Here is a 27,830-nt window from a genome sequence, read left to right on the forward strand (position 1 = left end):
CTTTTGATTATGATTTTATTCCTGGATGGTCCTTGGTTTCATACTCTGTAGCACTGGGATTTCATAAGGCCTCCCATCCTCCTAATATGGGTTCTCAGAACTTTATTTGCCTGCAGCCTCCAGTCCTCTTCTCTGCCAGGTTGGTGTGGGAAGTTTAGGCAGAGCCATCTTGGAGTGAGAGCCTCTGATCCTCCTGATTTCTATTTTTCCATTAAAATCCTTCACCTCCCTTCATTACAACATTATCTCTTTAACTCTTTTCTTCATCTTTTGAGACTAGCATTATGAGCAATTTTACCCAATCTATTAAACAAACAATTATAGCCATACTCTTGTGTATTCATGGAACACAAATCATCTAAAGAACCAACGTGGCGGCCTTCTCATGATTTGTTCACGGAGAAACATTATATGATCAGTAGTTCCTTTGAACTGGATGCATTATTGCCATTTTTGAAAAGCATTTCTGTATCCAAAAGTTATTTAGTCTTTGCTTCAAGTTAAAAAACAAACAAACAAACAAACAAAGAAAAAGTCACAGGCTGAAGACAATGAAATCAGAGACACAGATCAACATCTCCAGTGATTTCTAGGCAAACTCTGAGTCATTTCACTTTGAATGTGTGGTGTTTATATAGCAAATGCAGATGTTGTGTTCACTTACTTCTAGAGCATTTGCTAAAAGACTTGGCTTATATGGGAAACTTTCCTGAGATATTCTGTTAAACTGTGCGTATTTTGCCTGCTGAGAGAAATTTTAAATTAAAACAAAAACAAAAATGAAAAAAAAAAACAAGTAGATCTTTGGCAGAAATTGTAGTAGGTGCATCTTAAGCAGAAACTTAAGGAGGATGATGTTAAATAACAAGTCAGTATAAACTCAGCCCCAACTACACCTATGTGTGCCCAGCATTGTACTGAACTGTAGGGACAGAGAGGTGCATAAAACCTTCTTTCTATCCTCAGGGGGCTTATGATCTTGCAGAATAAAAGTAACTCAAAAAAGAAAATGCAATATTTTATCATAAATCCTGTAATTGGTGCAACCAATGATTTGTCACCAATGTAAGGAAACTTCGGACAGTAAAACGGGGAGTTAATTATATAATTTTACCCTCATAACTGGGGTAGTCTGGGGTTGTTCCCAGTACACCGGTACACCAGTTATATGGTCACCCTATCTACAATTGATAAGCACAGGTCTAGTGTAGGCTTGGAACCAACCTCTTCTTGGGGGATGACTCTGGATGAGTTACCCAGACACCAGATCAAGTGCTAAAAGCTACTGGTATGCTTCATTGTCGTATTGATCTTTAGAGACCACTCATCTATTGATGAGCTGTTGTGTTTGGTGTGGGGGTCACCTTCTAAAACTGACCAGCATCAAATGCTTTGTGTCCCCCTACTCACCAGCAGTCCCTAGCACTATCATTGTCCTTGCCACCTTCGCACATCCCACCTTGGCAAAGACCGTCACCACCCTAACCCTGTGCCCTCAGATTAAATGCAGAAAGAGTTGCAGAATAAGGTTTCCAAGAATCTGGGTTTAACTCTGGCTTTACAGCAAACTAGCCGTGCTACTTTTTGCAAATCCGTGAACTCTAGTCTAGAGAAGGAAAACAAGAGTTCCTGCTCACATTGTTCTTTGGTGCCCCCATCAGACTAAAAAGTGGTATAGTATATCAAAACAGGTGGACATAGGGATCAGTCTCAGCACTGACACTCCCTAGCTGGGTGACCTGGGACAAGTCTCTGAACACATCTGAATCACAGCATCTCCATTTGTAGTAACACAACCCTAGAAGGCAGTCTATATGCCAATGGCAATGATGGGTACAGTATGTGAAGTCCCAGACAGAGTGGCTAGTGCAGAGTAAGAATTCATTAACCAATGATGAGTTGTCATCAACTATTACTGATGTAGTTGTTGACTGAACCATGGGGGTGGCAAAGAGTGAAGCTTCTAATGTTCTTTCAGACAAGGGACCATACCCTTTCCCAGAACCATCTGGGAGGAGTCATCATTCTTTTTTTTTTTTTTTTCATCTTTGTTTGATATTTTCAATTCACTTGCTAAAATTCCAGAAACAGTTTGCTGCTCATTCCCCTGCTGCATTCCTAAGCAGGAAGTAGCATGCTTGCTGGCAGGTGTTGGCTGTTTGACTGAAAGGAATAAACAAAAAGCTGTGATGACACAGTTTGCTCGAATGTTTTCTCCATTGTGTGCAGGGGAAGGGGGTTCGTTAGCGAGAAGCTCACTCTGAAGGGTGCCCAAGGCGGAACAGTCAGAAGAGGCATCAGTCAGTATTGGCATCTGGTAAACATTGGCATGAGAAAACCTGTGTCGTGTCAATTATTTAAAAGATCATCTTGTCCAGAGATGGTGATTCTCATGGCAACTCCCATTGATTAGTAGTGGTGCCCTGGGAACCATTGGGAAGTTACTTGGCCCTGGCTTGAAGGAGGGCATGATTAGTGGTGTCTGCCTGGGATGGAAGGTAAAAGAGCACATGCGCTCTCTTGTGGCTGCACCGCCCTAGTACCTGAATTGTTTGTCTGCAGGACTGTCATGTGAGCAAATAGTCTCATACTTCAGTCGCTAATTTCTCCATCTTTAATAACTTTTGTATTCCCGGATTTAGCATGTTTTTATAATAGCTCAGTGATCAAACAAAGACTTGTTTAATTCATGTTGTTCTTCCCTACCCACTCCGTTTTTTCCTTCCTTGAAAACAATAGACTTCTATTCATGCAAATATTACAGCTACTTATATATTCATAACCATTGTAAAATGGGAGAATGGCCAATAAAGAAGATAATAACAAAAGCTGGAAATTATTAGATAAATGAAGATAATAATTATTTAAACCATGTATAATATATTTAGAGTTCTTGATAAAAATACTGTTTTCAGCTATGGTCTACCTACCATCTATTTTTTCTCATACAGAGCACAGGGTATATGTCATCTCTTCTCCTGTGTCACAGTTGGGATAACAAATTTATATTCTTAAAGTAATTAGAAAATAGTGATTCATTTGCCTTTGATAGGAGTTATTTACCATATTTGTTCATCTCCAACAGATACCTGTTGGTATTCAGAGATGGGTATGTCAGCATTGGGAATGTTTCCAAGTTTTTTGTCACTCTAAAATCCCACTTAAGCCAACTCTCGCTCAAGAAGGGCTCTTACAGGTAACAGAGCAAAGCTATGAGGAGCCACTACAGAAATTTGATAGTGACTATAGAACAGTTCCTGGTATGTGTGTAGAACACACAGAATAAGGAGATTATAGGACTCAGAGCAGAACATCAGGGGGAGAAATGAATGCATCAGGAAGCTTCTTTCTTCTTCAAATATGAACCCTTCCCAACCAGAACAGCTTTTGAGATGGAAATACCTGGGGGGGAGGGTTATACGTTAGGGCCTGAGGGTTGCTACCCATCAGAGGTCTCCTTTTATTCTGGAATCTGGGGAAGAAGAAAGGCAATATGCTTTCTGCAGAAGACTTGCTGTCATATCTACACTTCTTGGAATGGGGTCATCAGACCACCCTCTCCAGCACATGTCACATCCAGGAACATCTGGAATCAAATGTTATGTGTTGTGTGCAAGATTCTTCTGTGGAAAGGATGCATAGCTTTCATTAGAACCTCAAAAGCATCTTGGGAAGCCTGGGTAGCTCAGTCAGTAAGCGTCCGACTCTTGATTTTGGCTCAGGTCATGATCTTACATTTTGTGAGTTTGAGTCCTATATTGGGCTTTGCACTGACAGCGTGGATCCTGCTTGGGATTCTCTCTCTCTCCCTCTCTTTCTGCAGCCTCCTCTCAAAATAAATAAATAAACTTAAAAAAATGTGTCTTTAACTGTAGAAAAACAAGAAAGAGTCCTTATAAATCACATTGGCTTATTTAATAAAAAATAGTGAATTTAGGGATTTAAATCTTTCTTCTGGTTATTCTTGTATTTTAATATACTTTGGTGTTTATATCACCAAAATACTTGCATATTAATTTAGTTAACATAGTATTTGCAAATGGTATTTTTAAAAAATCTGTATTATCTGTATTTTGAGACCACACCCAGAGATTTATGACTGTGCTAAATATTAAAAGCTGAAAGAGGTACCTTAGTTTAAGAAACTTTATGATCATATTCTCACCCTGTTTAAAACCTTTTTAAGGTAATTAATCTTGTTTAATTTCATTCCCTGAGTTACTAGTGAAGTTAAATATTTTAAGTTAGTTGCATGGCTTTGCAGAATCCGTTCATGCCCCACTGATGTTCAGATCTGTTGATGGAGTGACTTAGAATTGGGAGCAGGATGCCCCCCCACGCCCCCCCCCCCAAAAAAGAAAAAGATATGTACAGAGAGAAGTAAAGAGAAGGAGGGGAGATGGTGAGCAGAATTTCGGGGCCCAATTTCCAGCCCCTCCGCAGACCCAGACTGCTTTTTAACTGTGGAACACAACCCAGAATTCCCTCTCCTCCCCATCCTCGGGACCAGAGATGTTATTTTAACCCAGAGGATCTCAAAGTGTGGAGTCTCTGGATCATCAGCATCAGCGTCACATGGGAATTGACTGGAAATGTGAACTCTGATGTCCCACCCAGACCTACAGAATTGGAAATGTGGCCGTAGGGCCCATACTTTGTGCTTTACACAAGGTAGGTGATTCTCATGTAGGTTCTCATTTGAGAAACATTACCTTAACCAGATAATAGCTCCAGAACTTCCATGTGAGAGGACTCACCTGGGCAGTGGATCAACATACACCTTCTCAGGTCTTTTCTTGGAGATTTGATTCAGTGGGTCTGTGATGAAGCCCCAGAAATAATGATTGTTAATGAGTATGTACACGGATTCTCATCATTAGGAAGCTTTGGCTCCACCCAGCTGGCTTCCTTCCCATATCCCACGGCACATTGCCTGCTGCCCATGGGCCACGGAGATTTCCGGCAGCCTGTCCCCTCAACTCTCAGTGTCCAGGCAGGCCTGAGGCAGATGACATCTTTGGACCGGCCATCTCTGAACACCCAAGTTCGTACGCTGTGGCATGTCTATGGATGTTATGAGAAGGTCGTGACACCTTCCAGACATCACCCCAGGCCCCCGGAATAACCCACAGTAACCAAGCCCTTCTTCTCCCATCACTGAGGACCTGCGAGAGACTCAAGCCACCCAGACAGCATCTCTTCAGCCCGGCCCCCGGGCTTCTCATGGATGAAGCAGTATCTGAAGACAAAGGGAGGAAGTCAGGGAGACCATAGCCCACTTATATCCTTATTTGATTTTTACATAAAACATCACGCTTTCAGTGTTTGTTTTGTGTAATGCATTTTGTTGCTTTATTGCAATTCATAGCTAAATGTGATGCATCCCTTTGTAAGGAGCTCCGTGTCAGGATAATAAACACTAATGCTCACTGCCTGCTGTAATAGAGGGGTTCTAAGGCAGCTGCTGCATTCTCTTGTCTGGGTCTGTAGCTGTCCTCCTTGCTGTGAGCTGTCTCAGATCAAGGCTGTCTGTGTCCGGGGAGCCCTTTAGCTTACTGTCTGTGGTTGGTTCTGGTCTTGGTGAACTGCACACTGTATGTCAGGGGTGGACGAGAAGTCCAAGGAAGACAGTCTCCAAGTCAGCTCCACCTTCTATTGCCCTACCTCTGAGGTGCACTCACAGCGGGCCACAGCTGGGCACGCCAACTTGGATGGAACAAGGAACGGTGTACTCGACACATCATGTCGGGAGTCCTGATGCCACATAGCAGTGACCGTAGAAGAACTATTTCAGGGGCACTTGGGTGACTCAGTCAGTTAAGTGTCAGACTCTTGAATTTGGCTCAGGTCATGATCTCGCGGTCTGTGAGTTCGAATCCTGCATCCAGCTCTGCACACGCAGAGCCTGCTTGGGATTCTCTCTCTCCCCCTCTCAGAAATAAATAAATAAACTTAAAGAAAATGTTAATGTTTATTTTTTTGAGACAGAGACAGACAGCGCATGAGCAGGGGAGAGGCAGAGAGAGAGGGAGACACAGAATCTGAAGCAGGCTCCAGGCTCTGAGCCATCAGCACAGACCCCAGTGCAGGGCTCGAACCCGGGAACCATGAGATCGTAACCTGAGCTGAAGTCGGACTCTCAACTGACTGGGCCACCCAGGTGCCCCTAAATAAATAAACTTTAAAAAAAAAGAGAACTATTTCATTTCTCAGAGACCTTTTAATTTCTTTTAATATTGTGTTGCGAAAAAGGAAGAATCTATACAACACCTAAAAACATACCTGCCGTATTTTCAACAAATGCAGACTCCCTTCTTCTCTTAGCTATTCCTCGGCTGTTTGCATAGCTGATTTTCCTGAGAAATGGCTTCTCTACAAGTATAATAGAAGTATTTGCTTACCAGATGTTTACCAGGGACCCACTATGTGCCTTGCACTACATTTCAGATGTGGCACCAAGTGCAGTCCTATGTAGCACATAGTATTTAGTGTCATCCCAAATCCCAAATGATGGAGCTGGGACAGAGCAGTATAAATGAATTGCTTATAAAGTAAGCAAGATCCAAGATTTACATAACATACTCTGCTCTGAAATCTCTATTCTTGTTTATTTTTTTATTTAAAAAAATTTTTTGGAGAGGTGCCTGGGTGGCGCAGTCAGTTGAGCATCTGACTCTGGCTCAGGTCATGATCTCATGGTCTGTGGGTTCAAGCCCTGCAACAGGCTCTGTGCTGACAGCTCAGAGCCTGGAGCCTGCTTCAGATTCTGTGTCTCCCTCTCTCTCTGCCCCTCCCTTGCTCACAGTCTGTCTCTTTCTGTCTCAAAAATAGGTAAACATTAAAAAAAAATTAATGTTTATTTTGGGGAGACAGATAGAATGGGGGATGGGCAGAGAGAGAGGAAGACACAGAATCCGAAGCGGGCTCCAGGCTGTGAGCCATCAGCACATAGCCCAATGTGGGGCTTGAACCCATGAAGCACAGGATCATGACCTGGGCTGAAGTCGGACACTTAACCGACTGAGCCACCCAGGGGCCCCTGAAATCTCTCATTGACTATTGATGACCCAGACTTTAGCTTTGAGAGGCTCTCCACCTAAAGCCTGAAGTCTGGTGTTTTTATTCAAAGCCCTCTCCACACACACACCCACACACTCTCTCACACACACACACACACACACACACACACACACACACCACATTCACAAACGATGTTTCCCTTAAAAACGAATTTTAAGACAATTGACTGTGTTGTTTCATCTTGCCAGCTGTACTTTCTCTGAAGAGTGAATTTACTGAGCACAAATCCCCAGGGAGAAACGGCTAATTAAGGCACAGGCTTCCTAGCCAGCTGTTTCACACAGAGAGAGGTAGTTCATGTTTAAATATCCAGGCTGTAAAGGGGAGGTGAGGCAGCAGAAGGCCTCTGCAAGCTGCCAAGAGATATTTCTTGTTGAATGGCACTGGAAGCAGGGACTGACAGGGTGCAATCTGTAAGTAACAGGACAGCGGGCTCCCCTAAATCACGTCAAGGAAGCTCTGGGCGAAACCATAACCATGGATTCTCATGCACTATGGCATTGAAGGTGCCACTTGGATATCTCCTCAATACCTTCCTTTATTGTACTTGCTTTCAAGATATCTTTAAAACGACTTCCGATTAATACCTCCTCCGAAGGGTTATTGCGAGGATTAAGTAACGTGCACACAACAGAGAACGTAATGAAGGTGACTTTTATCTATCTATTCCTATTTAGTACAAATATAACCAGACGAGGCATACGGTTTTAGAAATATTCTCCTCTAATATTATGTTGCAGGGTCTTTCCATACAGTTATATACTAGCAGATAAATTGTGTTAGATTATAACTTGTTCACATTTTTCCTGTGGTTGAATATTTAGGTTGATTTTTCATGCTTTACTGTTTTGGTTTTTTCAATGTTAGGATGAATTACTTACCACTGAATCTTGGGGCCTCACCTGTTGCCCTGGGTAATTCCTACATGTGAAATTGCTCAATCTATATGTATGCATATATTTTAAGGTCTTAGACATACAGGGCCAAATTGTCAAGGGTGCTGCAGAACTTGGTAAAGGTCCCACGTAGCAACTCTGACTGAGCTCCCAGAATGCAGAGGGGCTTGCCTAGGAGCGAGTGTCCTCCAGGGTGGCAACATCCGGCTCCACACATAGAACTAATGAGTCTAAGTTCTACCCTGTATGGCATTTAGCACTCCTCTGTCCCCGGGCATGGAGCCAGGGGTCTGGCTTCTGGAAAAATTAGTATTTGCTGAAAGTCTGTTATGCGTGGTGCAAAGCCAGAGCCTACATTAGTTTCTGTTTTTTTGTTTGTTTGTTTTCAAAATCTAACATGACATCTGCAAAATAGATGTTACTATTCTTATTTTGCTTTGGGGAACAGAGAGGTTAGGTGACTTGTTAAAGCTCACACAGTAAAGCATGGCTACCTAATTCCTTCTGTGTGACTGACCTAGCGCAGATGTACCAGGGAGCTACATCTCTTTCCAGATCACACCTGCCGGCATCGATAAGGAGGACACTAACATCATGGCAGGCACATTGATGCTTCCACTCTCTCAGTTACAAGAGGGACACCTCCCTCCTTCCACTGATCTAACTGACAGCATGAGAGAGAGGAAGGGGAGTTGGAACACAGGTGGGTAGCCCATGGTAGGAACCTTCAACTTTGTTCTCTGGTGAGCCCAAGAAAGATTTAAGGATAGGGAGGGTAGAAAGGGTAGAAAGGAGAATGAAGAAACAGAAAAAAAAAAATAGAGCGGTTTCCAAAGGACGATTCTTCAGAGAGAATTCTTAGCACATTTAGTCATAATGACAATCACTGCTCCTGCCTTCCAGTCCTCAAGTCAGGCTAGTGGGGTCATTTCCTGTGAGAGGGTATGCTGTAACTTCCTGAGGTAGGGGCTGACTGAAATACACTGTGTCCTTGGTAGCCTCTATCCACACTTTTGAGTGCTGTGCAGATGAATTCTCCCTGCATCCAGAGGGACTATGCCTTGGGCTGTTTTGAAATTGTTTAACTCTCTTCCATGAGTGTCAGTGTATAAATACACTCTTACTCAAAGAGGCCATAATCCCTACTGAAGAGTTATTAATTATACACGTACCTAGTGTTTGTATTCCAGCTTTCCCCAGGGAGCTCAAAGCACTTTGCAAATATGAATTGCAAACAATAAATAATGCCTTTGACTTCTAAGAAACCTGTCTCTGAGGGCTTAAGTTGATGCCTCCCTGAGCATTCTTACAGGAGCGAAGCCCTCCCTTCCCTAGGGCAAGAACGATCACTTCCGCTCTTCTCCAGTAAGAGAATGGTGGCTGAACAGACCCAGTTTTACCAAAGTGGCACGAGGATATGTGAGGGAATGACTTTGCAATGATGTTTTGCAAGACAGATAGGGGACACTAAGCGGCTTTTGGAAGCCAATGTGGCTTTATGCTAATATGAGACCAAATCTTGATCCTGTGTACCTGTTGACATGTTTTCTGAGAGGCAGGACAGAGTAATAGTCACAATTAGCCGGTGTTCCAGAGTTCAGACCCCAGTGCCTCTCTTCATATTATCAGTGAGGCCCCAGGTCAGTTAAATGGACTCCCAGTACCTCACTTCCTGTGTGTACAAACTGGGTATATTGATAGCATGTACTTCATGAAATTCTGGGAATTGAAGCCATATTAAGTACTTTTAGAGTATCTGCAGCATGCCGTTCATAAATGTTCGCTTGTGTCCTAATTATTATTTTGATTATTATGCAATCCCTGAAGCTATTTTGCAAGAATTCCATATGCTAATCAACGGTGAGCATAAGGAGAGGGGGTGTGGACAAAGCATGGGCTACAATTTGACAATCCCATGTTGAGTATTGGCTCTGAAGCACCTGAATGGCTAAATCTCACTGTTGGCTAAAAGAACTCGTTTCTTGTCCTACTGAAGGGAGTTATCCAAATGAAATGTGTGCACATAGGATGGACCTATTTATTTCATAGTTTGCTCTATTTTGAGTCCCTCACCCAGGGAAAACAACAGAAGAATTATTTGGGCCATGTTTTGGTTTAACACAGAATCCAACTGCAGTGGAATTAGTATGTAGCAAGTGTGATATTTTAGGCACAGTTTTGTTTGCAAAACAGTAAATAAATGAGAACCACTGGTTGCTTTCTATATAAACCTGCTTCTCCTAGGAAATCATCTGTTCTGAAATTTCCCATTCACTTGGCAGAAATTTGAACTTGAGATGAGGGTCAGGTCTTTCAGAATTCTTCAAGCCTGCTGCCTACCCAGCAAATTGTACACATCCAATCGATATCAATTGGTAATGAGACCAGCTCTCCAGGTGGCTTGTTTCAGTGCTCGCCACCATTCTTGCTTCTTTCCAATTCCCTATTGCGTAAATGGAGCTCTTAAATATGGTGCTGCATTAAATCAGCTTTTTGCAGAATCATTCTGCAACCACAAAAATGATGGAGTATTAAGCCCAAGCCAACTAAGAAGATGATGATGATGATGATGATGATGATGGTGATGGTGATGATGGTGATAATGATGCGGCATTATTTATCTTGATCCCATATGGAATTCTTGCAAAATAGCTTCAGGGATTGCATAATAATCAAAATAATAATTAGGACACGAGCGAACATTTATGAACGGCATGCTGCAGATACTCTAAAAGTACTTAATATGGCTTCAATTCCCAGAATTTCATGAAGTACATGCTATCAATATACCCAGTTTGTACACACAGGAAGTGAGGTACTGGGAGTCCATTTAACTGACCTGGGGCCTCACTGGTAATATGAAGAGAGGCACTGGGGTCTGAACTCTGGAACACCGGCTAATTGTGACTATTACTCTGTCCTGCCTCTCAGAAGACATGTCAATAGGCACACAGGATGAAGCTTTGAACTGAGCCCCCACAGCATGGAATTCTACAATGATTCTGTCATTGGAAAGGGTATGGAACTTCTTTGAAAGAGTGTTTTTTATTCTCACAGATTCTAACAAGTCTTTGAGCTGGGAAGCAATATCCCTAACTTACTATAAAGCAGTATCTTATTACACATGGTTGACTGTGAATGTAATTGGGTTGCAGCCAACACAACCCCCCGTCAGTGGCTCTCAGATCGCTGTTTCCAGCCACCACTTTTCTCCAAAATTCAGTCCCCACATCTCTTGCTGTTTGTTTGCCATCTTTAACTTTATTTTTTTTAACGTTTATTTGTTTTTGAGAGAGAGAGACACACACACACAGAATGTGAATGGGGGAGGGTCAGAAAGGGAGGGAGACACAGAATCTGAAGCGGGCTCCAGGCTCTGAGCTGTCAGCACAGAGCCTGACATGGGGCTCGAACCCATGAACGGTGAGGTCAGACCTGAGCCAAAGTGGGACGCTTAACCGACTGAGCCACCCAGGAGCCCCTGCCATCTTTAACTTTATATTATAACCTTAATATCCCACATAAATTATAGTATTAAACCTACTTTTGTTCCATTTTAAAACTTGTCTTTCTTTTCTTTCCATATTGCCTGTATTATCTAAAGCTATTAACTAATTCCTTCCTTCATGCATTCATGTTAACTACCATATGCCAGATGCGTTTGATACATGCTGAAGACACAGAAGTAAATGAGATAGACAGGAACCTCTGTCCTCCTGGATCTTGCATTTTGTTGGAAGATGTGAATACACTGCGAGAAATAGAATTACAAACCATGAAGTTTCCTGTGAGAAAATACAGGGTAGTATGAGAGCTCCTACCAAAACTGGGGGAGGGCTGCAAAGAGGGATTCCCTGAAGGAGAGAGGGTTCTCCTCAAGTAGCAAGGGTGGGTGGGGCCGGCTGGTTGGGTGGGGTGGATTCCAGTAGAAGAGATGGCTCCAACAGATTCTTGGGAGGGAGGACGGTGTGTGGACGTCCAGTTGGCCACAGAGAACGGGGTGAGTGATGTGAGAGGGGTCAGCTGGCACAGAGCACCCCAGACCTGGAACCCTACAGTCATGGCTCTTCTCTTTGCCTGAATACACCCAACCTTTCACCAAATCCTGCTGATCTTGGTGTTACTCTCTCATAATTATCATTTCTCTTATTCAGTCTTGCCTTGATGGTACCTAAAGGCCTTTAGATGGTTTGCAGGGCTCCCATCCCTCACTGCCCTAAGTCACTGAGGCCTGGAGTTCTCTGGAATTCTTCTCAAGTATATCCTACCATATTCTTTCCGTTAGAAACTTCACTGACTCCCCAACCCCCTGCAGTGTAAACCCGGATTCATGAGGCAGTGTACACAGCCCCTTATTAGCATGTGGCATAGCCTGGATTTACATGGGGAACTGAATTTCCTGCTTTAACATTCCCTTCTCAGAACTAGAATGTATTGTCAACCATGAAGAAGTGCTTGGGCAACTCTAGAGATCTTTGCTAAATATTTGGAGACACAAATGTAGTTACTTTATTTTTCCTCCAAGCAATGCACACTTGTCTCTTTTTCAATATTTCCATAAGTGAACAAATATGTTTGATGTAGTGAAAAAAGTAACATTAGTCTTCTTTGTAAGCATAGGTCTTCTGAAACATATTCATCCTTTCACTTGGCAAGTATCTAGGCAGCCCTTACTATATGTAAGAACAGTGGAGGAAAAACAAGAAAGGTTGCAAGGATGTAAACCTCTTTTGGCCAGAGTATAGGACTACAGGAAGGGTTGGGTAGACATGGCTACCAGATTGAGATAAGGTTAGAGAATACAAGTCTTTGGACTTGACTATGTTGATAGGTAGGGAGTATTCTTCACAGTGAAGTCACACTGTCAGGCATGGTGAAGGAAGGTAAATTTGGTGTTGATACAGGAGAAAGGACTAGAGAAAAGGCAATCAGTGGGAAGGCCATGCATGGCTCAGGCATTGTAGAATGTCGGGAGGATATCCTTGAATAAGGTGGCCACCTTTCTACCTGTTAATATGCTCCTGTCGAAGTTGGGACATTTCCTCTAGGTCATGACATTTGTTTTGTTTATAAATTTAGGTTTACTTTCCATCCTCCCGAGGAGGTGTGAGCTCCATGAAAGCAGAATCCTTTGGCTGAGCAGTCCCAGTACCCAGCAAAAAATAAATAAATAAATAAATAATTAAAAAAGGCACACAGTAGACATTGATTAGGCAGAAATGTAGAGGATTCACTATTAAGTACATGGCCTCTGATTGTTTGTTTTTTTTTTTCCTCAAAGGACTATTATTAATGTTTCCTCTTCTTTTTTTTTTTTTCTTTTCTCCCATAGGTATACTACATAATGTTTATCATCCCAGGAGAGTGCAGTCTCTTGTCTTTTCTCCCCAGTTCATATGTAACGCGTACATCTTTTTTGAGAGGTTAAAGCAAATAGGAAAGACACGTTATGTGTAAGCGTGCATGTATGCAAGTGCATGAGTGAGAGGGTTTGAGTGCGTTAGTATGTTGTGGGTATGCGGGTGTGGGGAATTATGTTCTTTATTATTATTTCATTTCTATTGGACCTCATTTTCAGAAAGGAGGGGTTGAGAAGAAAAGCAGAAAGTATTCTGGGCTGCTACTGTAGTTCCTTCTCTCTTTGTGTCTCAGCTCAGGAGGCGGAGACCCTCCTCCAGCTTCTTATCTACCTCAAATCCATGGCGGCGTGCAAAGGGCATAGTATAAGCCTTGGGTTCAAAGCCCCATATTGCCACTGAGACTTCATTTTTAACTTCCCTGAGCTTCACTCCCCATTTGTAACAAAAACGGTAACTTCAAAATTGTTGTCGTATCACAACCAAGGGAGTGGCTGGTTCCTCTTAGGGGTGGGACAGGAATCTTGGAACGGGTCTTGGGAAGGAGCCAGAGGAGTCTCTTTGAGCCCACATCCTGGGACATCCCCAAGTGCTCCTCTGTTCGCTCATCAAGTGCAACGTCACACATAAATAAACAAGAACTTTCACAAGGGGAGGCACGGGATGGGCACTCCTTAAACTCCACTTTTATCCTCTTTGTGCACATCCCTCGGATGCAGGTCACTGTCACCACGGCTAAGGCCCATGTTGGAATAAGAAAGAGTCGGGATCCAGGAGGGACCCCATCCTGGATAGGGCCCTCACTTCTGAGCAGATGGGACTCCCCCGTTGGAGGAAACCACCCCGCCGCCCCCCCCCCCCGTCAGGAAAGACCGCCATCAGAGTGTATCTGCGCCATTAAACAGGATCCTGTGGTTATGTCTTGATGACTTTGCATTGTAAAAAGTGCCTGAAGTTATTCATGAGCTAGTTACGCTGTTTGTTAATGATTTTAGAAAATGGTCTAGGAAATCATCTCTAATTGACCATCATTTATATTTTCATTTATGGAAGTGCCTGAAGCCAGCACTGACTGCTTCAGTTTCTGCATTTGGCAGGCTGCATGGGGCTGGTGGGTGCATCAGGAAAACACAAAGGCCCAGGCATGCGGGTGCCATGTGGACCATGCTACACCTTTCACATATTTCAACTTTGGAAAAAATCATCATTCTATGCTCAACACTTTTTTAAATGTTCCCTCTTCACCCTTTCTAAGTGGTGCACACAGTATTAGATGGTGAAGATACTTTCTGACCTGATTATTAAAAACAGGTTGGCTCAGCACCTTGTCATATGGATGTATTTGTGCTGCTGGGTCAAATCACCACTGGCCCCCCAGTCCCTGGACTGACATCCTTAGAAGATATATCAGAGCTGTCATCCAGAGCAGTGCTTTTGACTTTATAAATACCGTTTAGAAAAAGCAGAATTATGAGTTGAAGAAATAGTGAATGGTTTCCTGTAGGCACACAGGGTTCACATCCCCAATTTTTTTAATCTGCTCATTTTCCATGTGCATTCCTGCCTTCCATCCGATCACAGACATGTGCATCTTCCTCTCTTTCTTTTCCCAAGGTTTGCGTGTTCTTTATGATTCCAATTCAGGTGTTATCACCACTGACAAGCCGTCCCTGATTTTCCAGTTTTTTACCTGGACGTATGCATTTCCAGAATTTGTCTTCCCTCTTTCATATTCATCTTCTACGGTCCTGCGTCACTCGCTAGGCTGTGCACGTCTTGGGAGAAAGGCTGTATGTCTCTTGTCTAAGCCAGTGTTCATAACACCGTTCCTGGAACAACACAGTGTGACCGTTCTGTCCACTGTATGCTGATGGAGGGCCAGCTCTGACAGAGCTCTGCCCTGGGCACTGTGGGACATGCAAACACAGGAGCATAACTTCCTCATTGGAGGCAAATAGTGGCTCTCAGTGGCATTTTAGCCAACCAGATAAGTCACAAATCGTGACCTCATATTTCTGTGAATCTGCATCGTCACTACCTGTTGTCATCAATTTTTTTTAAATGTTCAAAACTACATGTACAACTAACGGTTCCAAATATTGTAAAGTTTTTAGTGCCATGATCAAAAGCATCTATATCCAAAAGCATTGGCTCATAAAAAGTGAACATAAAATTTACAAAAGCCGCCTCATCCTGAATTCTTTAAAGACTAATTACTATGTTGAGTTCTAATGACTATTGCCTTCAAACCCCATAAATCATATACAAATAAGAGGAGAGAGTTTTAAATGTAAGTGAACTCTAATTGGGTCTCAGCACAAGGAAAATAGATCTTTAGTAGCTCAATGAAATCTCTAAGCACATAAAACATAGCCAGTGTTTCCCATGGAGTTTTGTGGACTGTGCCTTTTACACATGCTGTAGAGTGAATTCGGAGAACAAGCCTGAGCCAGAGGAACCTGTTTGGTTCCAGTCATCTGTATCAACTGAAAAATAGAAAAGTAAAAATAAAAAAAAAGTAAGTAAATTCCTCATTTCATCATTCGGTGTGTCTTTCTTTTGTCAAAAAAAAAACAAAAACAAAAACAAAAAAAGGCTGACATCCTGTGATGCAGGCCATAGGGAAACAAAGTGTCTGGACAGAGTGCCACGGAAGAGGGGTAACTGGTCTGCATTGATTCCCAGTAATGGGACTCTGTTGCCATGCAAATGACTTTTGAGTTAAAAGTGAGACAGGTTGTGGAATATTTTGTGCAAACGTAAACAGAAGCACTGAAATAGAAGATAATTGTTACTTCTTAAGGTGCTGAGAATAGGACTGAATGAAGTAAACCAGAACCCATCACTGAACAAGCTGGAGGATTTGGTACCTGTTTATTACTTCCTCTGAGGGTTTTCAAGGTTGTTTTTGAATAAGAAATGAATTGAGCCCTAGAAAACCATCATAGCTGAGTGGATCTGGAAATGCTCAGAGCATTGCAGTTACTGACTCATGAGAAATTCTCAAATAGCAGAGAATATATATATATATTTTTTAGAATAGCTGATTCTTTTCAGTGCTAATCTCTCCTCACCTTGCCCAAGATAGAACTAGGAAGAAGAGCCTTAAGGTTTAACTTTGCCATGAAAATTCACTTTATCTTTCACGGGGTTTGCAATTCTTTCAGTATAAATGTCTCCTTTTTTCCAAGTAGCTTAAAAATACAAGATTTTTTTTTTAATTTAAAGACATTAAATTTAGCATTCGGTTGTGCATGCAGTGATTTGAGGACAAACTCTGGACAACTGAGTTTGGCTTCAGATTGGCCACAGATTGGTGTTTAGGTTTTCTCTAAGAAGTCTGGCTAAGTAGGATTAACATACAGATAGGCCTTCATCCCAAGGTCATTATTTTTATATGCTGGGCTCCAAGGCAGAAGTGCAAAGCATGGCTGGTACCTTGAGGAGAAATTCAGATCACAGGTCAGAGGGAAGATCTGTGTGTAATGACTAATATCTAAATGTACCAACCGCATTAGACAAGCTACACTTTCCTTATATGTAAAATTTGTATAGACGAATAGTGAACATGTCATAATTTTTGAGGTACAAAGATGAAATATGAGAAAAATCAGTTTAGACAACCCTAGAGCAAAATAGGCAACTGATGATAGTTTAATAGTACTGATTATACCTATAACAATAACTAACATCTGTAGCTATAAGGGTGATAATTATTGAAACAATCATGATAAACTCTGAAATAATTGTTTGCATTTTATGTGTGTAAGATGGGTGAGATAAAAGGAATATTTTTCACTCACCACCAAACCATTCACTCATTCAGTCTATAAAAAAAATTCAATAAATATTCATCGAGCCCCCACTATATGCTAGACATTTTTTTTTTCTCAGCCCTGGGAATACCCCAGGAAAAGATACAGGTAAAACTCTGTTATCATGAAGTTTATAATTAAACAGACAGTGAAAAATCACTAGGCAAATTAAAAAACGCATGACTTAAGAAATGAGCAGGATAGTGACAAGTACTCTGAAAACTTAGTTATGTGGAAAACCAGGCCTTTCCACAATGTCTGACCAAAATCTATATAGGAGATATTTTTACATAGTGACTCAGAATGGGTTTGTATGACTGGAACAATATGTCTCCTTAGTATAGTGAATCATGTTCAGATTTTCTGTTCTAGACCCTTCTATTTTATTAAATCTATGCCTTTATGGAACTTGCATTCCAGTGCAGGGAAATAGGCAATAAGTAATAGATATAACAATAAGCAAAATGCTGCAAGGTAATAAGCTCTGTGTGGAGAAGAGCAGGTTAATATCAGGAAGTCAGGAATATGTGTAAGTCAGGTGAGGGTCTCACATTTTTTAACATGGCAATCAGAGAAGAATTCTTTAAACAGGTGGTATTTAAGCAAAAAAATTATAGGATTTGGGGGGGCAGGAGGCAGGGGAGCCATGTGTATATCCAGAGAAGAACATTCCACGCAGAGAGAATAAGGAAAGCGAAGTCCAAGACAGACATATGCTTGCTTGAGAACTTGGAAGGGAAGCATTGTGACTGGACCCCAGTGAGAAGTGATAATGGAGTAGGTGATGAGGAAAGAGAGGTAATGAAAGCCTTAGGACCCTATAACCACAACAAAGATATTGCCTTCTACACTGGGTAAGATGGGGGGGGGGCATTTAAGGGCTTCGAGCAGGGGAGTGATTGCTCTTTTTAATACTGATTTAGAGCAACTGATCTGATTTACACTGATATATGCTTTATTTATCACAGGATTGTTCTAAATACTCTAGTAAGAGTAGTCTATATGGGAAAGCTAGAAGAGGAGTAGTTATGACTCTATTGAAATAAAATGGATAACGGAGAGAGCCAAACCATAATAGACTCTTAAAAACTGAGAATAAACTGAGGGTTGATGGGGGATGGGAGGGAGGGGAGGGTGGGTGATGGGTATTGAGGTAGGCACCTGTTGGGATGAGCACTGGATGTTGTATGGAAACCAATTTGACAATAAATTTCATATTTCAAAAAAAGAAACAATCTGGGTGAGAAATGTTGGCTGTTTGGATGAGAGTAGTAATAATGGAATCGGTGGCAAGTAAAGAAACTGATTCAGGATATATTTTGAAGGGGGTGTGTAAAACTATGTCACACCCTACTGGAAATGAGACAAGGAGAGATATCAGGAGTGGTTCCCAGATTTTTTGGCCGAGCACATAGGAGTATAGGCTTGCCGATACTTGAGGTGGAAACATATTTAGTAAAGAGGATCATGAATTCAGGCTTGGGCATATTAAAGTTTTAGGTTATTAGGCATCCAAGTACAGATGTTGAGAAGGCAATTGTAGAGAGGAGACTGCAGGTAAGGGTAGAAGACCAATTTGGAGATAGAAATTTAGAATTGTTCTACATTTAGACAGTATACTGGGCTCATAATGTCCCCCAAATTCACCCCAGAATATGATCTTATATAGAATTAGGGTTGTAGCACATATAATTAGTTAAGATCAAGTCTTGCTGGGTTAGAGTGCATCCTATATCCAATGACCAGTGTATTTATAAGAAGGAGGGATATGGATACTCAGAGATGCATGATGACACATAGAGAAAAGAAGGACATGTGACATGACAGTAGAGGCAGAGATTAAAATTATGCAGCTGCAAACCAAGGGGTGCCAAAAGTTGTTAGGCCCCAACAGAAACTAGGAAGAGACAGCAAAGAGTTACTTACCCTTAGAGCCTTTAGAGGAAATACAGAAATGCTGATGCTTTGATTTTAAATTTTAGCCTCCAGAACTATGTGTAACAACAATTCTAGGAAACCAAAAAGATAATATTGGAACCATAACACTGGATGAGATTGTCAAAGCAGTGAGCATTGGTAGAGAAAAGTTCATAGACTGAGTCCTGGGACTTCAACATTAAGAGGGCAAGGAGAAATAGAGGAATCAGCGAAAGGGAAGATGGCCAGTAAAGAAGGAAGGAAACTAGGATAGGGAATGTTTTGGAATCTAAGAGTTTTACAGAGAAGAAAGTGACTGTAGACAATATTAATGGGAGTTAAAATGGGGATTTTGAGTGGAAAATTGGATTTAACATGAAAATCATTGATGACCTTAGAAATAGAAGCTTTGGTGAAGATACAGGGTTGAAATCTGACTAGAGGGAGTTTAAGAGTAAATGAGAGAGAGGAGCTGGAGATAGGAAATATAGATAAAGCCTCAGGAGATTTTTTGTAGACCAGAAGAGAACAGAGAAATATGGCAATGGCTAAAATTAAGAAAGTTGAAGATATTTCTTTTATTTCCTTCCTTCCTTCCTTCCTTCCTTCCTTCCTTCCTTCCTTCCTCCCTCCCTCCCTCCCTCCCTCCCTCCCTCCCTCCCTCTCTCCCTCCCTTCCTTCCTATCTCCCTCCCCCTTCCTTCCTTCCTTCCTTCCTTCCTTCCTTCCTTCCTTCCATTTCCTCCCTTCCTCAGCCTCCCTTCCTCCCTCCTTCTTTCTTTCTTTCTTTCTTTCTTTCTTTCTTTCTTTCTTTCAGGAAAAATTCTAATACGAATGAAGTAGTACAGAGAATTAGAGAAAAACTGTAAAGGAAGGAGGGGTTGCCTGAGTGATGTGTTCAAGTACATGAGAAGGATGAGAAGGAATGCATAAAATGATACTAGGTGAGATCATAGATAGTTCGTCTAAGTTAAAGAGAAGAAGGTAAAACATATGGGTTCAGAAATTGATGGGTTAGTGTATATGATGGCAGGAGGTTGTGGTACTTGTTTTCTGGTTACTTTGGTTTTCTTGGCAGAGCAGGGATATCCCCTTAGAGTAGGGAAGAAGGCAGAGGTGGAGGCCAGAGGACAGAAGAGAAGACATTAAAGAGCTGTCTGAGCTGCAGATGCACCAACTTAGTAAATGCACCAAGACAGAGAGGACACAAGAAAGACCCACTTGAAGTTGGTGGGGTTGAATCTGAAGTGGCCTACCAGCAGTCTGCATTGTTTGTATTGTCTTCTGCCAGCTAAACCAGGCAGGAGTAGAGAAAAAGTCGGTTGCATTTTAGTAGTTAAAGTTCTGCCAAGCAAATATGTCCATTCAGTAAAGAGTGACCAAGGTAAGTAAGACCCTATAGGAGAGGATGATTTACAGTGATGGGCCATGTAGTTTCAGCTGGGTAAGGAGAGAAGAGAGGACATGAAGAGGTTGAGGAATAATAAGTAGTTGGTGAAATTAGTCTTTCTAGGGATTATGGGAATCCAGGCATTAGAAAAAGGGAGCCAGAAAGGGAGAAGGTTGTATTCAGAAAGTAGGATGCGTGGGTGACAGTTGGTGATGGATTGAAGGAGGGTGTTTTAGCTGAGCTGGAAACAGGTATGGAGATGCACAGTTTACTTTGTAGAGACCTGATGGCTGCTGATAACTAGGGTGTGCATCATGTACGCAGGGGTGCTGGTGAAGTAACCCAACAAAACAAAGATGACTCCTAAAGCTTTGAAGTGAGCCCCCAGTGGGTGGGTGGTGCCACTGAGTGGGGCAGTGAAAACGGAAGAGAAACTAATTGGTGAGAATGGTCTGGTTAGTAGAGACTAAAGGGTGCAGAGGAAGCCACATAATTCGGGATTGATAGGGAATGGAAAAGATTCAACATGTAAAAGAGCTCCTGCTTGCAAAGTGAAATGATAAAGCAAGAAACTAACAATGCTCTGTGGACAGAAATATAAGAATGGACTCCACTGCAGGGGTCCAGTGCCTTCATGAGTTTCTCTTTTGATGTTGAAGATACCACTTTTTGTACATCAGCCCAGTCACATATGTGTCTAAAGCCCTTTATGGGACCCCTTTTTAGAAGAACAAGTCCAGGTTCTTTGCCTGGACTGTCTCTTTACTGCTCTGTTCCAAGTTCCCACTCAAGGTACAGGATATTAGTTTTTCCATCTTTCAGAATGAGAAAGCTTGGTTGGGTGCAGATCTGCTAAGATTTTCATCAGCGATGCTGGTCTACAGCTTTACTGTTCCAAGCATGGTAAAATTTAGCCACAGTGCTCTGCTTAATTTCTACAACTGCCTGAGCATATCACCTTATTTTTTTTCCCTAGCTAATTTCCATGTTCCATCAACAAGCCTCTTTCTCTGAAAAGCTTTCTTATTACCTCAACTCTTTTAACCGTTCATCGTTTTGAATTCACAAAATATGCATTCTGTATTGTCTGCCATATCATTCACTTTTCCCTTTGTGCCACCATCCACTTTCTGTCCATCCACTCATCCATCTACCTGATCACATGCCTTAGGAGTCAGGGTGGTATAGTGGAAGGAACATACACTTTAAAGTTCTATACTCCTGAATTTGAATCTTCTTCTCCTTCTCCTTCTCCTTATTATTATTATTATTAATCTATGTAGCTGTTTACCTCCCTGAAAATCTATTTCCTAATCTGAGGATTTGATTTAAAAATATCAATATCGTTACTACCGGATTAAATGTCTAAAACATAGAGGTGCTTAAGAGCAAGCAAGCATGATCTTGTTTTTGCTTTAAACTGGATCAAAACCTTCTTAATGATAGAACTGTAGCATTGTAACTGTTGTTTATTTAAATTCTGACACACAGTAGGCATTGAAAAATTATTAGTTTATAATTTTGTTGGAGTGGTAATAAAATTCTCCAGAGGGGATACTTTGTTCAACAAATGCCTTCCGGAGACTTAAGACAGCAAACCCTGCTTTATACTTTGTAGACACAGGGATGAACAAGCAACTATCTCTCCTACAGGACCTTAATAAATTCAAGGAGAAAGGCAAAATAATCATGATAGATTGAGTTTGTTTGTTTGTTTTATTAAAAGTGAGCACAGTGGCAATATAGTAAAATATTTTATCAGTCTTAGGAGTGAGTAGAGACCTGGGTCACCTGAGATGGGTTTTGATGAATTAGGAGGAGCTTACCAGGCAGATAAGGAGTCAGGGGTATGATTCCAACTACAGGAAAAGAAAAACACACAAAGGTAAGAAGGAGCATTATTTGGGGAGATGCTGAGTGTTCAGGTATGATTCAGATATGGGTAATATGTAGGTGATAAAGTTGGAAGGTAAAAATAAAAGGCTTTGTATGTCAGGCCAAGAAGTTGAAATACATCATATACAATTAAGGAGGCTTGGATTTTTTTTAATTATTCATCACTTCCATATAACACCCAGTACTCATCATAACAAGTGCCCTCCTTAATACTCATCATCTATTTAGCCCACCCCCCACCCACCTCCCTCTGACAACCCTTAGTTTATTTCGCTTGGATTTTTTTTTTTTTTTTTTTGAGTTCTAGAGTCACATAGCAAAATATGTACTATTTCCACTCATGGCTGTGTGGAAGACAGAGAAGGAAGAATGGGAAAGTGGGAACCAGTAAAATAAAAGAAAAAGAAATGATGTTTTTGAATAACTGAGATGCAAGCATCATAACCCAAAGGCTTGGCTCAAGGCATTCAACTAGAAATTTTTTTTGGATTTTACAGGTTTGAGTTTCTACTTCATATTTTTTCTATTTTTATGAGAAGGAAATTGTCAAGCAGGATATGAATAATAAAATGTCTTGCTAAATGGTATATGGTATCTTTTGTTGAGTATTAGAGCAGCTTTGAAAATAGGCCCAACAGAGAGACACAGGGAGAAGGTCATGTGAAGATAAAGGACATCAGAGTGACGCATCTACAGGCCAAGGATTGCCAGGATTCACAGAAACTAAGAAGAGGCATGGGAGTATCCTAGCCTCGAGCCTTTGAAAAAATATTTTTAACTTCTAGCCTCCAGAACTATTGTCGAGAGAGAATAAAATGTATGTCGCTCAATAAAAAAGAAAGAGGGGGCACCTGGGTAGCTCAGCTGTTTGAGCATCCAACTCTTGATTTCAGCCCAGGTCGTGGTCCCAGGATGGTGGCATTGAAGCCTGCATTGGACTCCACACTGAGCATGGAGCCTGCTTAAGATTTTCTCTCACCCTCTGCCTCTCTCTCTCTCTCTCTCTCTCTCTCTCTCTCTGTCTCAAATAAAAAATAAAAAGGAAAGAAAGAAAAAAAGAAAGAAAATAGGTCCAACATCTCCCAAGGAGCACATGGCTTCTCTCTCCTCAGCCAATTACATCCACATAGATATGTCCAGAGCATCTGGCATTGGTCAACTTAATGTCTATACAAATCCAACAGTAAGCTTATCAAACCTATGGGTCTATGGGTATTTGAAGTGTGGGATCCCAATGGTCAGGACTGCAGAGAAAGAGTGTTCTATGGGCTGTGTCCTATGGGATGCAGAGGACTGATACAAAGCTGTCCAGAATAGATGTGACCAAACCCTGGTACGCCAAGTTGTCACTTTGTAGAGGTTTTCCACTACGCTCCTGGAAAACCAAAGAGTTCTGCTGACCAACATGAGGTTGTGGGTTGAAGGTGGGTGGAGTGGGAGAGGACAGTGGCAGCAGCAGCCTAGAGACAGCTTCCCATTCCTACTTCAGCTCAAGAAGCTCTGTATTTTTTTGTTTTCTATAATAGCCTTCACTATCATTTGAATGCAGTGTTCTAATTTGAAACCAATTTGAAAACGACTGGACTAGGCATATAAAGCAAATCCAGATGAGTGGGAAAGAAATAGAACCCTAAATACTAACAAGAGACAGAAGATTCAAGACAGATGGTGGGAATTCAAACCTGAATGAATTCCCTAAAACATCAGAGACTCCGATGCAGAAGGATAAACTAGTGCAGACATTACTACATTCTAGAGGAGGCCTTCAGGAATTATCTAATTCCTTAGGCATGCAACTCTTCTATTCTCCAGATGTTCTCCCAACTCCAAGTCAAGAAATACCAGGGCAAAACAATTTCTAAGAAAAATGCATTGGTCTCTGGACTTACTGAGAATAAGTACAACCTAAATTTGTACTATTTCAGGGAAGTTATTCCTTTAGATGTAAAAAGTTTCAAGATCCCACTGAATTTTTTGACCTTCCTCCCTCCCTCCCTTCGTTCCTTCGTTTGTTCATTCGTTCGTTCGTTCCTTCCTTCCTTGCTTCCTTCCTTTCTTCCTTCCTTCTTTCCTTCTTTCAAAATTTACTGAGTATTTACCATATGCCAGGCACTGGGAAAGTAAGATATGTGCAGATCATCAAGGGGTTTATAGATTTGTAAGAGAGATAGATAACACAACTCAGTACCTATTAGAATAGAGATGAACACACGGCCTATAGGAGCAGAAGAAGGCATTGATTCCATCAAAACTCCTAAGAGGATGAGATCAATATTTGCATGGCTCTGGAAGAACTTGTTGAGGTATTTTAGATATAAACTGGAATGTTGGGGAAGCTTCAGAATACTTTGATAGACAGAGTCACTATGAGATTATTGACATCTAAGGTGGATGGTTGTAAGGCAGGTGTTGGAAAAGATGTATAAAATAGAAGCTATGTTTAAAATGGACAAATGCATCCAGAATATGTATGCAGAATCTGTACTTGCGTATGTATTACCCAAACAGTGGGATGGTAAGAGTCCAAATGCCCTCAAGGAATGTGGTATTCCCCATCATACCTGACACAGAATTATCTGTCACATGCTGATTTAGTTTATGGGGTTGAATTCAAGATGAAAACACCAGGAGTCTGGAAAGACATGCCACCCAACAGCCCGCAGGTGCACAAGGTGGGCACTTCCCTACCAGAGCCTGGCTGTGGCCCTGTGTCTACACTGCACTACTACTCCTGCTCAACTCCTCTCAGCACCAAATATGCTACTGTTAGAGAGCTATTATTCATGTTTAAGGGATAAAAAAGTAAACAGTAATAGTTGAGCAGTAATATTTGGAAATATCCAATGGTCAGAGCTAAAAGGAGAGAGCAAACCAGGAAATCCAGCATTAGCTTGTACACTTTGTGATATTGGTGGACTCTGTTGGGTAATGCTTTCATAGGCCAAACTTTTTCTTCTATTCTGGCTTAGATTATTTTACCGTCTGATTTCATATCATGTATTCTGAAATTTCATGAAAGCAATTATGAAGAAAATGAATTATAGGAAGTAGTAGGAGCTGAAGAGAGAATAGAAAAGGAATCCCTGCTATTAAAGTTTTCACAGCCCAATTACAGAATAGACTTGTGACTGTTTTATTTTCCAACCTGGCATTGTGGTTTCTGTACACACACACACACACACGCACACACACACACGAATGCACACAAATTTTGCACCTATACTCTGGATTTTCCATGTGGACCCAGATGTTATAGTAATAGCATATGTAATGCCTTTTAAAAATTTTAATAATGAAAAGATTGAGACATAGCTCCCTAGAAAACAGTAACGATCAACTAAAAGATAATCTGATCATACTTTTTCATTTTATGGGTCCTATTTTTAATTATAATTTCTAATTTTTTTTCAAGGAAGCTTACAGGTTCGCTATCAGCTAAGCAAGGAAGAGACCCATGTTTTCAATATGGATGCAGAGAATTTTGCCAACCGAAGGTTGCACCACTTGAAGATTAACCGGGAGGGAAGAGAGCTTGCCATTCAGGTACCTTACTTCTCTTCTCATTCAGCCAAATATGTTTTGGCTGTTCAATAAAATATTCTGTGCTTTTACCCTGAGCTAAGTGTGAAGCCAAGTCCTGGGGATAGATATCAACCACACTTGGCTCAGTCTTGGACAAACTAGACAAAAGTGAACTACGGTGAGCTCCCCACCTCCTACCAGCATCCACATCACCTGAGTTCTTGCTACAAATGCAAATTCTTGGGCATTACATCAGATCTACTTAATCAGAAATGTTTTTGCAAGGGAGGTAGCAGGTGATTCTGAAGCCTAATCAGGTTTGATAACCCTGAACTTGAGTATAAGAGGAAGATGCACAGCTGAAGAGGAATCACAAGAGACTGACAAGGGCTGGGATAGAAGTGTGTACAGGTGCTTTGGGAGCATGGAAGAGAACACTGATCTCTTCTGGGTATAAGTACCTGTTTCTTAGAGAAAGTTACTCCTAACTCTAGTTAGTTTAGAAGGCGAGGAGGAGTTGGCTAAGTGGAGAAGAGAGAAGGAGGTGGTCAGGTGGTGGGTCCACATGAGCATCGGCAGAGACGTCCAGAAGAGCACAGCATGTGGCAGGCACTCTGGAATTCCTGGGGTCTCATTATAAAGGGCAGCAGGAAGGGGAGGGCACATCACAACAGAGAAGATGCAGAGTCCAGGTCATCCTGTTCAGAATCGTGTCCTCAGGTGAGCCTTTCCATCTGCCCAGCAATCCCCCTTTATTGTTTTAGTCCATCATTCTCTTGATCTCCTAGATGACAATTTTAAAACTTCCTTCTTTCTCCTTATACCCCAACAGTTACAACCCCATCTTCCCTTGTGCAAGGTGACTTTCTTTTCTTCTTTCTTGTGAGAAATGTAGCATCCAGAAGAGAATACCCCCGTACACTCTCTCCACCCTATTTACCCACCTCCTGCATAGGTGTCCAGGCACTCTATCTCCCTCATGTGGGTGAATATGAGCAAGCAGTGATTCTAGCTCATGCCAGACTCACCACCTGTGGGCCAGGTGTCAGACCCCACTCAAGAACATCACTCCAGCCTTCGTATCTTCCCCGCCCTTGTCAACATTTCCCTGTTCTGTTGGATGGCCCCCCAAAACATAAACATGCAAAGATTGCTTGCATTAAGAACATAATTACAATAATAAATAAAATAATAATTTGCATACAACATGATAAGAAAAAACGCTCTTGAGGTCGAGGGAGACCTCTGTCCTCTCTGTCTTCTCTGACTTCATATACTGCTCCGTTTCCTCTTTCAGTCTATTGCCCATGTCCTTGGAAATGTCTACCTCCTTGGTCTTCTGTGTTTCCCTTCCTTTTTCTTAAACCTACATCACAGAAGGATTTTTCCCTGTGCTGGAGTCAAATTATACTTCTCAAGACACCAATGGGCGTACAGAATCCAGCGATCTTTTCCTGACTTGGCTTCTCATTGGCATTTGACACGGCAGTTGCCTCTGATCTTGACACGCATTCTTATTTGGCTTGTAGGACACGGCTTTCACCTGCTGTTTCTACTGCATCTGCTGGTTGCTCCTTCTTTTCTCTTTGTTTGCCCTCCCATCATCATTCAAACTGGAACATCACAGGACTCATTTTCATACTCCTTTTCTGTCTACGCTCATTTCATGTCTAATTTCATTCAGACTGACAACTTCAAATGTGCTGGGATGCTGATGAATTAATTCCAAAGGTGTATCTAGCTCTAAACCTTTCCCTGAATTCCAGATCTAGCACTGCCTGCTTGGCTATCTATTTGAGTGTCTATTGTGCATCTTGAACATTACATATTTCACACTAAGTTTCTGAGAATCTTACCCCAAACACTCACCACCCCCATAATCTTCCACATCTCAGTCCGTGGTAGCTCCATGCTTGCAGTTTCCCAGTGTAAACATTATGGTGTCATCTCAGATATCT

The 27,830-nt window shown here is 41.6% G+C and overlaps 1 protein-coding gene across 3 annotated transcripts in view; it reads left to right on the plus strand.

Annotated features, from left to right (window-relative positions):
- CNTNAP5 (contactin associated protein family member 5) overlaps positions 1-27,830 on the plus strand; it is an 810,836-nt gene that overhangs the window by 729,994 nt on the left and 53,012 nt on the right. For all 3 annotated transcript variants that reach the window (XM_058715579.1, XM_058715580.1, XM_058715581.1), the window contains exon 20: positions 25,763-25,893. In XM_058715579.1, the coding sequence (XP_058571562.1) occupies positions 25,763-25,893 (131 nt within the window). The remainder of the gene's footprint in view (positions 1-25,762; positions 25,894-27,830) is intronic.

Source organism: Neofelis nebulosa, chromosome 2 (assembly GCF_028018385.1).
Source record: "Neofelis nebulosa isolate mNeoNeb1 chromosome 2, mNeoNeb1.pri, whole genome shotgun sequence".
NCBI classification, from domain to species: Eukaryota; Metazoa; Chordata; class Mammalia; order Carnivora; family Felidae; genus Neofelis; species Neofelis nebulosa.